General features: G+C 31.2%; 1 protein-coding gene across 1 annotated transcript in view; it reads right to left on the bottom strand.

The window, feature by feature from the left end:
* Window positions 1-16,610, bottom strand: part of LOC145335086 (very long-chain-fatty-acid--CoA ligase bubblegum-like) — a 122,684-nt gene extending 106,074 nt beyond the window's left edge. Inside the window, exon 1 of the mRNA XM_080180797.1 lies at window positions 16,437-16,610. Coding sequence (XP_080036923.1) covers window positions 16,437-16,481 — 45 coding nt within the window. The 5' untranslated portion in view covers window positions 16,482-16,610. The remainder of the gene's footprint in view (window positions 1-16,436) is intronic.
* Between the last annotated feature and the right edge of the window lie 429 nt (window positions 16,611-17,039).

Genomic DNA, 17,039 nt, shown 5'->3' with positions numbered 1-17,039 from the left:
TGTTTTAAGATTTATGCCTCTAACTGTCAAACATTACTACAACATTCATTTTACCGCGAAGTTCACATACTTTTAACAAAATAAAAACATTCATGTTTTGAAGAGATCTAAAGGGAGGCGGCAACGGACGATAAATTGATATACATCCCTTATTCTATTGCGAAAAAATACCCCTTCTGTAGATAACATTTTTAAAACAGGTTTGACACAGGTAATTTAAAACCAACTAATCAAAGTTTTTGATCCAACGAAAAATATAACGTAGTTTAAAAACTTTACAGCTTGCAGACAGATAAGCAAATAAATTTAAAGTTTTACTACTTATAAAAACTTTTAAAGTTCATACATTGGGCTTAAATTATGCTGGTTTAAATTTCTTTAAAAGACAATCTCTCTTTGTTAGAAGAGCGATGCTCCTAACAATCACTCATATATTTAATAAAAAAAGATATGTTAAATATAATGTAATTTATGAGTACTTTTAGTAGACGTACAACGTAATAACGAGGTCAGGTTAATTAAGTCATTTGTGATCAAATTTAAGCAAAATATTATGGAAATTAAACATGCATGGTTCAACAAATTTTAAAAATATGATCACTCATAGCTGCCAGAGTTTTAAAGAGAGGCCATTAGTTGTGGCCTTTTTATGGCCTTTCAACCCTAAACAAGAATAAAAACATTCAAAGACCAAAATAAAAATGGAAAAAAGACCTAACTCTTTTTAAAATAGCCTAAAACACCATAGTACCAGTAGGAAACTTACCTAAAAGAAAAATTAATTAAGTTATTTTTATAATAATGGAAGGTCAGTATATCTATCTTATTCTACTTAGTCACATTGACTTGCATATCCCCTGCCTAGGAACGTAACCCCGCTGGGCTACCAAGTACTTGATTAAACTAACCTAGCCTTACCTAATTCATAAACATAATAACTTACCCCCCCCCCCCCTGCACCTTTTATTTTTTCGAAAATAAGGAGGGGACAACTTTGAGAAATATTAATTCTTTACAAAAGATTTTTGGTAAATTTTGGTACAAGAAAAAAAAATTAAAGGAACCTAAAACTTGCAGAGATAAGTTGCATCCTTAAAAAAGTAAGCAGCCAAAAGAACACTTTATATGAATGAAAGTATTAAGTAACAAAGATTTAGGTATAGGACTTTCTTGGCATTAAAAAATGCTTCTTGTATCAAAAGAATACAGAACTCTGAAAAAACTATTTGGTCACCTATTTTTCACCATTCTAAAAAAGCAGCATTTTTTAGTATTTTGACTTTCAGTAACGTACAATAACACATTTAATATACAACAATGTAAATTAATAAACTATAACTACAGACATGCCCATTATGTAGTAGCCAAAAGCTACACAGACAAAATTCCATAAGGAATAATTTATCATCCATTGGTGTATTCCTTAATCCCTGTTGAAATCCAAGTTGAGCGATGGCGAACAATAACATGATTGGCGTACTAAACTTATATATACAAAAACCACGGAACAAAGGATATTATGATATAAAAATAATAGGATGTCTAAGTGTGATTATGTGTCTGTCTATAGCGATGGATATACTTATCACAATGTCAGACAAAATCCATTCAAGCAACGGGTTGTATGTCTGTAAGAAGTTTGACCAATTAAATAAGATTTGATTATGAGATGAACAAAAAAGTTTTTTTAAATCTTTTAAATTGTCTTTATATCCTTGAAACCAATCTCTCGTCAAAAATTCTTTTAGGTTCTAACAAATACTTTTAAATCCTATTTTTCATGCTATTTCAAATAGAAAAGAATTACATATGTTTTTGTTATTAATAGTACAACAATTCTATTTTTTTAGAGGTTAAGCTATTCTAACATTTGGGTCTGTAATATGTATGTAATAAAGTCAGACCTGTTTGATCGAACTTTATTTATAGTTGAAAGCTACACTATAATTCGAATGGTCCGCCTGTCCGTTAAAAATGATAGAAGATTTTAGTTCTCAGCTGCTATTTGAGAGAGAAGGCTGAAAATATTAAAAAAGATTTCCTGTATCATCGCGTCGATAGTAGGCTAGAAAATCAAGCTTACCCCCAAACAGTCAAACTGACAAACTAAATAAGTTATAGAGTTGCTTAATTCCCATTATTTAAAAAATAAATTGAAAATAAGTAAGAAGGGGTAGTTTTTTCAATGCCAAACCACTGCGGGGGGTCCTAATACTGAGGAACTACACAGGACCCAACATAAAAAAACTAACCCCCCCCCCTCCTCCCATGTATCTTTAATTTATTTATTTTTTAAAGGCGGGAGGGTTTCAGTGCTTAACAAGGCGTTTTAAGGTAAAACGCCAAAATCCATATTGTTCTTTTACTAGCTCAATGATTGAGTACTAGCTCACAACTCTTGTTCAATTTTAATGAATTTAGCCACCAGCTAAAAGGAAACAAGGATGGCAACATTAAGAAAAGCGAAACTCAACGATACAATCGGAAAACTAACATTAAAAGAGAGGGACTGTACTTTTAGTTTTAAAGAAACAGAAAATTTATTTATATGTATAAAAAATCTATGTAAATTAAACTCTAAAAAGCATAGTTTTTTAGCCTTTATAATAGAGAAAATATATTATGATTGATCAGCCTTGGACTCATGGTAATAGGACAATTACACCATGCATTTAAAAAATTTAACATCAATGTGACAATTATAACATGCTTAAATTGACTTTCAAATGCTCTCTGTTACATTACATTAAAAAACTGACCCTTATTGTAGAAAAGCTCTGCTTAAAAATAAACACCTTTCTTTCATTACAAGAAAAATTTTTTATAAAACATAGACAATTATGTCCATACGTAGCAGAACAAAAACAAATAAAAAAATAATTTCAGATGCAAAAAAAACTCTTATCTAAATGGCATAACCTATCAATACAAGGTACTATACAGAACATCATTAAAGCCCCACAAACAGATTATGAAGTCATACGATAGGATAGCCAATGAGAGGCCAGTAGACACTGTAATTGACCAATGGTAAAATTTATGCTGGTCTCTCATTGGTTATTCTATCGTATGATGTCATAATCTGTGGAGGAACTTTAATCATCTTCTACAATACAAGCACACAAAAAAACCCTTCCATACTTTATTTTTGTTTTCAAAATAAGGGGGAGGTCTCGGGTGATTCTGTGCTCGACTAGGCACTTTGAGGAAACTGCCATTGATTCTAACTAGCAATTAGCTTGTAGCGAAATTTCATTATGGCCTATAATTAAACTTCTTATTCATATTTCTTATTACATAGTAACGCAGTTACTCTATGTTTAAGAGGGTCCGTCCATGCGTTATTTTTTATTTGATTTTGCAAAATATTTATCTTTTTTTCTCAAATTTTCTCTGTTTTGTATCTCTTTCTAAAACTTTTCTATCTATTTCTTTATCTCCTCTCTCTCTTTTTTTTCATTTTTTTCTCTCCATCTTTCCCTTATCTTTCCTACTCTATTTTTTTTTGCTCCCAATTTCTTTCTTTTCCTTTGTCTCATTTTCTGTCATTCAATACCTCTCTACCTTTCTTTATTTCTATTTCTTTTACTATCTTTCTCTTTTTTTTCTCTCTCTCTCTTTCCTGCTGTAACTCCCCCCCCCCCCCCCCCTACTTTCTCCTTCAATATCTATGTACTAGCGGCTTCTCCCCTAGCCTCTAGGGGCTTTGCCTCAAGAGGTAATTAAATAAAATGTAGTACATGTGGTGGATCTGCATCTTCATCATATGCATTACTAAAAAAAAATTGAGGATCCTCATCTTCATCATATACATCATCAAAAAAAATGAGGTGGATTTTTTTTTTATTGGGGGTTGGGGGTGTCCCACGCCCCAAGAAAATAGCCTAAAACCACCACAGAACCAGAAGGTATATTCCCTGAAAAGTAGAATCCGATCGGTTCAGTGGTTACCGAGATCTTAAGCTTCAGACGGACGGACGGACAGACAGACATACAGACGGACGAACAGACAGACATCAAGCTACTTTGCATTATTGATATCAGTTTTCTGAAATTTTGTTAACTTATTTTTCTGTGCTTCATGTGAACATTATTTTCCTTGTAAGTATTTATTTTTTTTACAATATAAGAACTAGAACAAGAAAACAAAATTTCCAAAACAGCAAAAAAATCAAAATTAAAGCATTTATCATATCCTTTTATATAAAATAGTAAGATTTTTTTGTCTAAAGATTTCAATAACTACTAAATCAATAAACTCAATAATTTAGGGAAGCTTAGGTCCTGGGATGGTTAATTTTTATATTGATTTTATGAGTAATAACGGACACCCCATAATTATAGATTAGTTTCGGTACTTAATATATAAATTTCTAGTCTAAACCAATATAGAAAAAGATTTGCCATGATAACCCTAGCATAGTAATATTCTTAATTAATAGTACCAATTAGCATAGAGAATTACCATACGGGATCCTTTACTAAGGGATCTAAAGGGATAAAACAATGGGCGATAAATTAATGTACATACCAAATGTTAACGAAGCCCAATCTGTACCACTTTTGATTCCTGTGACGTCATAAAATGTTAGAGATGAGAGGAGAAGTAGGAAAGAAAACCCATAAAAAAAGAGATGGAGTATCCCTCATTTTTATTACGTCACAGGAATCAAAGGTAGTACAGATTGGGTTTCGTCCCAAATGTTAATTTTTTAACATTAATCCTTTTGTAAAGTACAATTATTAGTTGAAAAGTTTTGACACTGCTAGTTTGAAACAACTTGTTTGTCAAAATCTATCTATTTTGGCATTTGCTTGTTCCAGCTTCAAATTCCTATCTTTAAAGTTGTATCTTCAAAAATAAACCCTTAAATAATAGTAACATGATATCTGTGTCTATCTGGTATTGCAAAGCTTCTATCCCCTAACTTTTTACTTTCAAGCTGAAATTGAAAGTCTAGGGACCCCATCCCCTCTTTTCTCAAGCTCTCCTAGAGGCCCCTAGGGGTGTAGCCTCTTGTATAGGATAAAGAAGGGATATAACAATGACCGATAAATTAACCGTCCCCAAACATCTGATATAATGCTCATAAAATAAGTTGAAATGTATTAACACCATTTGACCTTGTCTAATATTTATGTCTTACGCCAATTTTCTTGAATTTGATTGTAAAACTTCAAACTCAGACGACTCATTTCGATGTTTTCATAATACCGTTGTTTTTCTAGTAGCTAAAATTAAGCCAATTGGCTGCAGCTGAACAATAAAGTATTAAATATATGTACAACTGCTTATCCTATTATAAAGAGAGAAAAAAAGTTGCTACGGCTTTACTAATATGGTTGTCTCCCCTTCATTTTGATTAGGTTATGTAACATAATTCTTTGATGCTTAGCTAGACTTTAAAACCAACGTTAGTACAGATTTTAGTTTGTTATACAAGTAAAAACTTAACTGCAATATTTAACTTATTTGTGACACAGAAACACTAAATATACTAAACTTTAAATCAAATCAACTTTGAAAGGAGGGATGTAAGAAAACTTGAGAAAACCCCAATTTTTTCAAAGCAACTACGATACTTATTCGAAAGTTAGACTACCAATACTAAATTTATATATTCAATTTCGCTGTTTTGTAAGAATATTTATTTGATCAGATTTGAAATGGTACAAAGTTACCGCTCTCTCTTTATTGGCATCATGGATCTAAAGGGATACGAAATAAATTGATATATTTCCCCAATTATGATAAACAAAATTACCCCTTTAGGCTTTGGCAATACTAGTTTGAAATCAACCAATAAAGTACCCGGAGTCTTTAAACCAGCACATACGATAATAATGTGGTTATAAAACTTTGGGTACCATCGGAATTTACAGTCCAATGTTCCCTTCCATCCTGATTGATGTAAACCCTTAATTTTAGTTAATTCCAAAACGTATTTTAATGGCGAATCTACTCTAATACTCAATTTGTCTGTCTTAACATGTTATTTTGGCAAATAAATACATGTGTTTTCTTTTAACAGATAGCTTAAAATAATTTTTAAAAAACTGAAGCAATTTTTAGAGTAGCTCATTTAAAAACAAAATATTCAAAGTGTTTTTAAATTCAATTTAAAAAAGCAATAATTCTAACAGGTTTAGGTAATGAAATTGCGTTTTTTATGTATAAATAATAGGTTTTTTAAGCGGGGTAAACGTCCTACATAAGATTGTAAAGTCTTTTGTTTATAGGCAGCATTAATTTTAGTCGCAAAACTGCTCTGTGGACTGTAAATTACACTGGTACTCAAAGTTTTACAGCCATGCCATTTTTTTTGTTGGCTTACAAATTTTGGCTATTTGTATTGAATTGTAATTGGCTGATTTCAAACTTGTAGTTTGCAAACTTTTCAATCAGTAATTTCAATCTACAACAAATATGTATTAGTTTATCATCATTGGGATTGTAAATTGTCTTATCTCTTGAGACCCCTGTGAATCAGAGCACTTTCAAAGAATTAAAGAAAAAAAAATTGTGCCACTGTCAAACAAACCAAAACATCACACTTGCAGAGAAACTGCGCTACCACAACTCCTGATTGTATTTAAAAACTATTTGTACGTCAGATAAGCCACAAATACGCACCAGGGGATGCGAGGATAAAAGGACAGACAAAATAAGTGATAGAAATATGTAAGAATTTGTTAGAATAAAAAAGAATAGTATTTGAAAATTATATGTATGGAAGATAACCAGATAAAAGGAAGGGCAGTTTCTCTTAAGGTGCCTTATAAAGCACATCATAACCCCAACCCCCCTCTCTTTTTCTTAATCCCAAAATGAATTTAGAATAGGTAGCTTTATTCGAGTAAATTTGCAGTCAATTAGAAAGAAAACTGTATTTTTAAAAGATTAGCTTTTCTTTATTTATAGTTGGTTCTTAATGATAATTTCATTTTTTAAAATAACTTTATAAAAAAAGGAAATATGCATATCCCTTGTTCCCTGTTACACACACATATACACGTATAAAATAAGCCTAAACAGAGGGCCCAATCCTTTGTTAGAATCCATTAACATAAAGTTATGGCCAATTCTCACAATTTGATGAGGTTATTTTCAGAGCCTTAATTCCAAAGATCGCTGATGGATGGATAGATATGTAAATGTGCTGTAAAATAGCAAATAATTGAATAAATATAATTCTTATGATCTATTTTTAAGAAATGAAAATTTTTTCGACAAAAAATATTTAAAAAAGATATTCAATATGATATTTCTAACCACTTAACTATAAAGAAAAAATATATGTATTTTAGAAAAAATTTCGAAAAAACCTACAACGGACTGTAATTTACTAAAATTGTCCGTTGACTCAAAAACATTGGGGACTTTCATATAATTTTGATGATTATTTTCAACGTAATATTGTCCCAATTTTTCAACCTCTAATTTTATTTCAAAGAAGGGTTCATTTTGTTAATTATTGGCCATTGCCTTATCCCTTAAGATGAACTTTAATTTTACGCTAATTTAAATCCCCTTGAGCCCTGACAAGGGTCGTAAAACTCGCCTTTTGCATGTTGGGAGGTACTAACTTTTTAATCTAGGCAATAAGCGAAAACAAGGATGATATCATACATAAAAGCAAAGCTTGACAAATCTGTCAGACAAACGAACATTAACAAATATCCGAATTGTACAAGGTTGATAAAGAATTACCATACCATATTAGAAATTGATGGGACAATTCTAAACTACCCAAAATCAATATGAGAGCTATCCGTTACGTACGAACGGACCGACTATAATTATAAAAAATCTTTACTTTTACATGCTTTAAATGACTTTTAAGGAATACATCAAATTAAAATTCTTTGAAATCGTATTTTAATATAATTCACTTTGTGTGCCTATCTGTCCGTAACAATAGTTGGGAAATGTTATTTCTCAGCTGCTATTTAAAATAGATAACTAAATTTTTGTGAAGGTATATTTTCCAAAAAGCATCCAGTACACAACTAACTTTGTTTGTCAGTATGACAGTAATGGAACAAAAGTAGTAACTTACAAAATTTTCAACAAGAAGATATCGTAAGCTTTTACAACCAGCTTTTGTTTATTGCTTCTGTCGGTAATGGTCATACTAAGAGTTCATCACTTAATCGCAGAACGGGTTTTATTTTGCTGTCAACCCAAAATCATTATCCAAATTATGACTCTTTTCGTTGGCATACAAAATAAGCTCTAGAACACCATTTAGACATTACATCTTTTGATATTGGTATCTTGTTTGCCATGCTTAATCTTCTGATTAATCTAATCATATTTTAAAAATCAAAGAAATTCCTTATGTATAATGTATATGGACACACTGACTTTTTTGTAATGATTATAGAGATGTTATGCTTTTAAATTTTAAACAACTATTAAAGGAATCATCATGCTAAGTTTGAAATCGATAATATAATTATAACAGTCCGTTACGGAAAAACAGACCGAACTTATATGTAGGAAAGCATCGCTTTTAATTATCGTATAACAAGACCACCGGCCTATATATAACAAGAGCTTTATAACATTTGAAAGGTTGATGAAAGGATAAACAGAAAAGTTAATCAAGTTGAAACAGTAAAAATGGACAGAGTGAGAGGGGACAATTGTCTGTATATTACACTAGTCCCCAAATTTCAAATTTTAATAATAGCGTTTTCTTATTTGTTGGCTTTAGGGACTTTTAGTGAATGTTTATTGGTTAGATCATTAAGTTGAGTGTCCTAACGTTTTAAACATCATATGTTTTCTACAAAAGGGGTAATTTTATGTATATAATTGGTGATGCACATCAATTTATCGCCCATTGTTTTATCTATTAAGATCCCTGAAAAATGGATTAAATACTACAGGGGAAGTTTTACTTTGGTCCAGCAATGTTTTAGTCTATTTTAGGAGATGTAGCAACGACCCCTTCCATCAAACTTTGAGTTTTTTAAGTGTAAATAAAATTGTAAAAGTAGAAGTTTACCCCCCCCCCAAAAAAAAAAAAAATCTTCAAATACCAACAGACACTGACAATTTACAAACATCCAATTCCTTTCACTCATTTTTGGGCTTATTTATATATCTTTGCAGTAATTCTTTTCTAAATGGTGAGGGGGAAACACATAAAGGGGAAGTTGATTAAGCTTTTCATCTAAATTAGAGATTAGAATAAGAAATATTGCGCTAACACATGAAAAAAAGTGCAGCGGTTGGAAAGGGATAGATAAATGGAAAATAACTTTTTTTTTACATCAGATTTTCACAAGGTTAATGGTTATTTTGAGAGTAGACCTATCCCAGGCGAATGTATATGTATCATACTGGTACTCAAAGTTTTATAAACATTTCCAATCATGAGATGGGTTAGCTTAAAACTTAGGGTACTTTTATTACATTTCTATTGGTTGGTACAACCAGTAGTGTTCAAACTTTTTCGCCAATAACATTAATTTTTGGAAGGGGTAATTTTGTTTATCATTATTTGGGTTGTATATCGTTTTATCGTCGGTTTATCATTATATGACCTCTAACATAAGTCCTACAGGGTAAGCTCTTTATATGGTTCAAGACTATTTTTCTATCCCATCCTTAGCCTACCACCGCAAGGACCAATCCACTAGTAATTGAACTATCAATATATCCATTATTATAAGTTCTAATGCTTAACCTATTCAATTTTAAAAATGCATTCTCTTTATTAATAAAGAACTCAGCTAGTTATTAGCTGCTAGGACAGGGGTATATATTCTCTTTATTAATAAAGAACTCAGCTAGTTATTAGCTGCTATGACAGGGATATATATTCTCTTTATTAATAAAGAACTCAGCTAGTTATTAGCTCCTAGGACAGGGGTATATATTCTCTTTATTAATAAAGAACTCAGCTAGTTATTAGCTGCTAGGACAGGGGTATATATTCTCTTTATTAATAAAGAACTCAGCTTGTTATTAGCTCCTAGGACAGGGGTATATATTCTCTTTATTAATAAAGAACTCAGCTAGTTGTTAGCTGCTAGGACAGGGGTATACATTCTCTTTATTAATAAAGAACTAGTTATTAACTGCTATGACAGGGGTATATATTCTCTTTATTAATAAAGAACTAGTTATTAGCTTATAGGACAGGGGTATATATTCTCTTTATTAATAAAGAACTAGATATTAACTGCTATGACAGGGGTATATATTCTCTTTATTAATAAAGAACTTAGCTAGTTATTAGCTTATAGGACAGGGGTATATATTCTCTTTATTAATAAAGAACTCAGCTAGTTATTAGCTGCTAGGACAGGGGTATATATTCTCTTTATTAATAAAGATCACAGCTAGTTATTAGCTGCTAGGACAGGGGTATATATTCTCTTTATTAATAAAGAACTCAGCTAGTTATTAGCTGCTAGGACAGGGGTATATATTCTCTTTATTAATAAAGAACTCAGGTAGTCATTAGCTTTTAGGACAGGGGTATATATTCTCTTTATTAATAAAAAACTAGTTATTAGCTGCCAGGACAGGGGTATATATTCTCTTTATTAATAAAGAACTAGTTATTAGCTTATAGGACAGGGGTATATATTTTCTTTAATAATAGAGAACTCAGCTAGTTAATAGCTATTATGACAGGGGTATATAATATATAATGTTTTAACTTAATCTAGAATGTTTTAGCCTATTTCAGAAATGTTACTGATACCTCCAAACTGATAGAAACACAACCCATTAATTTTGTTAATTTTTGCTAATTTAAATCTCTGTTCAATTTATTAGTTAGTAAATGGTATACTATAGAAGAAAAATAGCCCTATTGAAGGATCAGCTGTAAGAATATGTTTTCTCAAAAAAATTGAAAGAAAAGTCCTTAACATTAATGTTTTTTGGGTCAAGTTGGAGTGACTATAAGATGTATAGACATACAAATGAACTTACCCTGCTCATATATTTGATACGCTTAATGAATAAATTCTTACAGCTGTATAAATTGAGTTTTACTGTACATGTTTATGCAAATGTGGATAAAGTGTTGTTGTTGCGCTACTTATGAACAAATTTGATCTTTTTGCGTTTAATCTCAAAGTGCCCTTTGATCACAGAAACCCCCTATACTATTTTTAATTTAAGTTAAAAATAAAGGGGGGGGGGGGTTAGTTCTTCGTAGGTTTGTTTATTACTTTAGGACAGGTTAGGTTCGGTTATATTGGGTACTTAGTAGCCCCGAAGGCATAAGCAAGCGGAGTTAGGGCACCACTGCATGGGTTAGAGGGCCGTGAAGGGGGGGGGGGAGGGGTCAGAACTGAAAACTATTCCCCTTCCCTGTGGTAAAATATTGATAAATGAGCGTAATAACCGATACTATACAATTCAATCTATACACCAATCAGCGCAGGGAAGAGACAATGGATGAAAATTTATGTTCTTCGCAGTACTTAGAGTACACAATTCTGCTCTTGGTAGGTTAGAAATTTCTTAATGTATAAATCAATCAGTGCAGGGAATTGACATTAGAAGATTAATTTGAGTTGAAATTCCTCAATTTCATACAGTTAAGTCAGCTAGGGAAGAAACAATGGAAGAAAATTATTAATATTATTTCCAATAATTTGAGTACAAATTCTGATCTTGGTAGCTTGGCCAATACAATGAGCAATGAAAGGCCAGTATAAATTTTACCATTGGTCAATTACAATGTATACTGGCCTAGCATTGGTCATTTGTATTGTATGACGTCATTTTTTGGGCACTTTACGCTGTTTCATCAATCCATGCAGGGAATTGATATTGGAAGATAAATTTTAGTAGTAATTTCTCAATCGATAAAATTTAATCAGCTAGGAAAGGACAATCCTTATACTAAAGTAACAGGATGTTTGTCTGTCTGTTTGTCTGTGTGTCTGTACTAAAGGATCTCGCTAACCGCTAAACCGATCGGGTTCTTCTTAACATGGTATATTCTCATAAGGTTTTTAACTATTTTAGTGGAGGGTACCACCACCCTCCCAAGATAAATCACAAAAAATCGAAATTTTTTTTTTTACGTTTCTTGATTTTAGAAAGAGAGTTCAACGTAAACATAAACGTCAAACGCAACAGAGACATATTTTAAATATTAAAAAAACATTTAAAGTGCCACTAGAGGCCTCTAGGGGCGAAGCCGCTAGTGGAATATAAATTAATATATTCTTTCCAATACATTGAGTACATAATTTTGGTTTTGGTAGCTTGAAAATTCTACACAAAGAAAAAGGGACAATGGAAGATAAATTAATTTTCTCTATATTTTTTTATTTCATAATTATTTATGATTTAATTAACATGTTACTTATTCCTTGTTCCTTTAATCATCAAAGCTATCCGTTACGGACGGATGGACACAACCCAAAATGTAGGAAAGCTTCACTTTAAAAAACCTTTGCATATTTTTTTGACAAAAAAGTGCAAAAACAGTAGTGTTTTTTTTTCTTACGTGTTACAGGAGTAAAAAGCATTTAGAATATATATATAATATTTTTTAAATAGAACAATCAATACAATTCTATAGAAGTCTCTTAATAAATAAATAGTATACACTATATTTGTAAATAATTTTTTCCCAAATGAAACCCAATGAGCACTGAAACATTGTTTTGAAATAAATAAGATCGGGGCAATCGCAGAGATCTAAAGGGATAATTCATTGGCCGGTAAATTGATGTACATCCCAAATGTTACTACACAAAATTACCCCATCTATAGATTACAATTTGTAGTTGAAACATTTGGACAGACGCAAAAAAAACTAAACAATCAAAATTCAATAAAAGACCCCATAGTTGTTACGGCAACGAATAAGAAAACGTAATGATAAAATATTTGGGATTAGTTTAATAAACAGCCCATTGCCCCCTCTCTCTTTCTTGGTAATCGTTTATTTTTTAATGATTACTTTAGATCAGGTAAGGTTAATGGCACTTTAGGTATTTTGAATAACAGGTCTAATATGTAAAATATATCTTACTTATCAACGTATACCCATTATCTCTGTAATTTTGTTGCAGTGTGGTGTTACATACATATTACATGGGCATAAATTTCATACAATGTAACAAAAAAACATAAATTAGCAAAAATATGAACATTTTTACAGGAGTTTCTGAAGGATCTGCTCAAAAATGTAACAACAATTTTCAAACAAAATTAAATATAAACTGACTAAAATGTATATCTGTCTGTTTGCACTGAAAGATCAACTAATCAATGTACCAATTGACTTCCTTATTTTTAGGAACCTTCAAAACACAAAATTGTTTTAGGCTATTTTATGTTATAATTTAATTTGTATTCTAAAAGTATTAAGAGTACTATGAAATCAAGTGTTTAACAAAAAGTTGTGAAAAAATGCATGATTTTTAATGCACACCGTATTTCACGGTTGTATATCCTTGTGTGAGTCCATTTTTTTATTCAGGGATAGGAGTAGGACACTGGGACAGAAAAAAGTTGTGCAAAAAAACTAAATTGCATGATTTTTTATGCACACCGTATTTCACGGTTCTACTATATCCTTGTATGGGTCCAATTTATTTATACAGGGATAGGAGTAGGGCAATGGGATATAAAAAAAAACTTTACTGTAGATTAAAAGGTAGCCTATTCATTCATCGTTGTAAAGATGGCGGTTCCTTATGCTGCTATGTCAGATGCGTGCCATCAATAGAGGCCTTGTCCTAAAAGCATGCGCAACTAATTTTATAGGTATAACGAAATTTAATGACATAATGATAAAAGTTCTACATCCCTTTCTTCCCCCCAAAATTCAACAGCTTTGAAAGGCAGAATTTTACGTATTAAAATTAAGGAAGTTAATTAATTTATCTACCATTGTCCCCTCCCTATATTCCTGGGAACTTTTTATTTTGAGTTGATATTTTGAGAGGCGGGAATAATCCACCACGAAATTTGTATGCACTACCTACAACAACTCAGCCATCTTAGGGGATAAAACAATGGATAATGATTCGTAAAATTATTGGCAGAAAAGTTTAGGCATTTTTAGTTTGAACCAACCAATCGTGATTAATAATGTATATAACCCAGTGATTATAAAACTTTGGATACTGAATAAAATAATTTTCAGTCCAATGTTATCTTTCTCCCTGAAATGAAGAAACTGGAGAGAGACAGGTCAATGACGATAAACAAATCTTCCCCCTTAAACATAATAACTGGTTTTGTGGTTATTAAAAAAAACTTATTTTTCAGTTTTTTAGAATAGGCTAGGTTTAATAAGGACTACAAGAGCTCCATCGCAAGACTAATGAGCTCATGAAATCATCAAATCCAAAGACTTTATGAAGATTATTTTTCTGTCTATTGTCCTATCTCTTAAATCCCTTATGATGAAGTATATATCAGATAATAAAATAATTAAAATTTATAGCAGTGATGTATTAGCTAAACAAGAATGGGTATTTAAGAAAGCATCGCAGCAAAAACATATTTTTTGCAAATATTCCTTTATCATTTTATGCGCATAGCTACTCAACAACTATTTCATTCTTGTACGTCCGTCCCTCTGTACAAAGAATTTACAATATCTTATGTGTTTACCTTTTCTTCTTTTTTTGACTGTAAATTACACTGGTACCCAAGTTTTCTAATCACGTTAATGTTATTTGTTGTCTCGAAATCTTTGATTGAATTTTTATTGGTGGGTTTTAAACTAGAAGTTTTCCAACTTTTCAACCAATAATTTTAACCGAAAGAATATATGTACAAACAAACAAAACAAATTCTAGAATAGCTTTGCTCCTAAATAAAAAGTGTGCACTTAGTTGAATAATTATGACGTATATCCCAAATTGAACAGGGAAAAACATTAAAAAGAATTATTATTTTTGAAAATTTGTCAAATTTTTGTGCTTTGTAGTCTAAATGGAAGCATGCTGTCGGTGAGAATTTGGGTTCGAGTCTAAATACATACTAGAGACGTTAAAATATTACCCAGTACTAGTGCTTTATACGTGACTGTTATAATGAGAATAGAAATAGTGACTATACCTGTAAAAAGACGCAATCCATTACATTAAGGGTCTCCTGTAAGAGGTCTTTCAATAAGAGGGTTGGCTGTCTTTGGGATGTTACTTGACCTAATATCCATGGGTGATATAACAAAGTCAAAGATGACCTTTAATCTGCTAGGTAATAGATGATATTATTATCAGAATTGCATTATTTGGTATATTGTTAAAATCATAAATAACAGTCAAATAAAGCAATTATATCAACATTTAAAGATAAGTCAGCAATAATAACGTCTTACATTTAATGCATTAAATAGTTAAAAACCTGCCCAGAACATATAAAAAGGTACCCTGAATTAGAGACATAATTGTCCTTGTTTTTGGCGATAAAAGTCCCAATTACTACTTTTGGCCCCTGAGCAAAGTTGTATATAAAATATAATTATCCATCCTTAACTATGTATTATAGTTTTTATCTCATCAATTTTAATATTAAAATATATAATGCTAGATGCCTCCTAAGGTACTTGAGGTGTGGTGAGGGGGAGTTGCAACCTTCCCCATTTCAATTTTAGTTTTGAAAAAAAAATTAAATCTTTCTGTGAAAGTAATTTTTTTAGGGTAGATTTCCCCCTCCCTCTCCCAATTGTATATATAAAAAAAATAATTTACAATAAAGGAGGACTTTGTACATCGGTTCAGAAGGTAGCGGAACCTTCCCTACAGACACACAATCATCCTGCTACTTTTATATAAGGAAAAAAATGCATTAAGAATGTCTTTCCTGTCCATTGCATTGTTGCAAACTAGCTCATTTAATCTTTCATTCAATATTTTCCTAAAAATGGCCATCGAGCACTGAACCCTCCCACCTTATTTTTTAAATAAATAGAAAATAAGGGTGTGGGATATTTTTTTTTGTTGAACCTTGCGGGGGCAGGGGGGCTAAAAAGTAAACAATAAAAACTTTACCTAACTTGACCTAAAGTGATAAACAAACAAACAAAAAATACCACTTATTATTTTCAATTTAAATCAAAATAAGGGGGAGGGGGGATTATGTGCTCTACTATACACTTTGTGAGAAACTGCCTATCATTTTTAATTGATTCTTCATTCATTCATGAATGGAATGTAAAAAGGATAATCAGTACCATATTCATTTTAATCTTATTATTCTTATTTGTGTTGATTTCTTGGACAATTAAGTACGATGTTATCATTTTTATTTTTAGTCTGAAATTGTATTTTTTTGGTCATATTAAAGTTAGTGGTAGAAAAGTTGGGACTCTGCAAGTATAATTTGGATTTCATAATCCCCTAATTTCTAAGTTAGTGTTTTACGTTAATAAAAGACTCAAGGATTGCCAAAAAGTAAAAAATATGAATTTAAAAAAAAATACCCTTACCTTTTTTCCAAGTGCCTCTTTGACGGAGCCTCTTGAGCCTCTCATCTTAGCTTTTGGTGGATTTTTTTATTATAACTTTTTATTCGAAGATTTTTTCACTTTTATTTTTATTTCTTATAAATTTTCACTAGATAAGCTTCTTATCAAACTTTACTCCATGATCATTTTTTATCTGAAATTTAGATTTTTTTTTAGTAAAGATGTAAAAAACTTAACAAACAAAGACAATTACGTCTTATAGTAGCAAAGCTTTTTAAAATTGTTTAAGTAACGTATATAAACAGTCAAACATTAACGAGTAATTAAAAGAAGAAAAAGAAAAGAGAAGAAAAAACTGAGAACAGCAGGGGAAGGGAAGGAATAGTGGGGAAGAAGGGAAAAAAAAATGAAGGAAAGGAAAGGTAAGAGAAAAGGGGAAAGAGACAGGGAAATTATAAGGAAGAAATAAAATAGAATCATCTGCACCTGTATCAATATAAATCTGTAACCCCAAACAACAGACATACAGAAAGACACACAATTTGAGGGGCTTTGCAAATAAAGATATTATGTGTCTTGTGACACAGGGAGAAAGGGGACAAGTTTTATCATAACGTTTTCTTA

The sequence above is a fragment of the Acartia tonsa genome, chromosome 13 (assembly GCF_053477335.1).
Source record: "Acartia tonsa isolate MP-2025a chromosome 13, ASM5347733v1, whole genome shotgun sequence".
NCBI lineage: Eukaryota > Metazoa > Arthropoda > Copepoda > Calanoida > Acartiidae > Acartia > Acartia tonsa.
The sequence above is the reverse complement of the archived record's forward strand: the minus strand, read 5'-3'. Positions and strand labels throughout refer to the sequence as shown.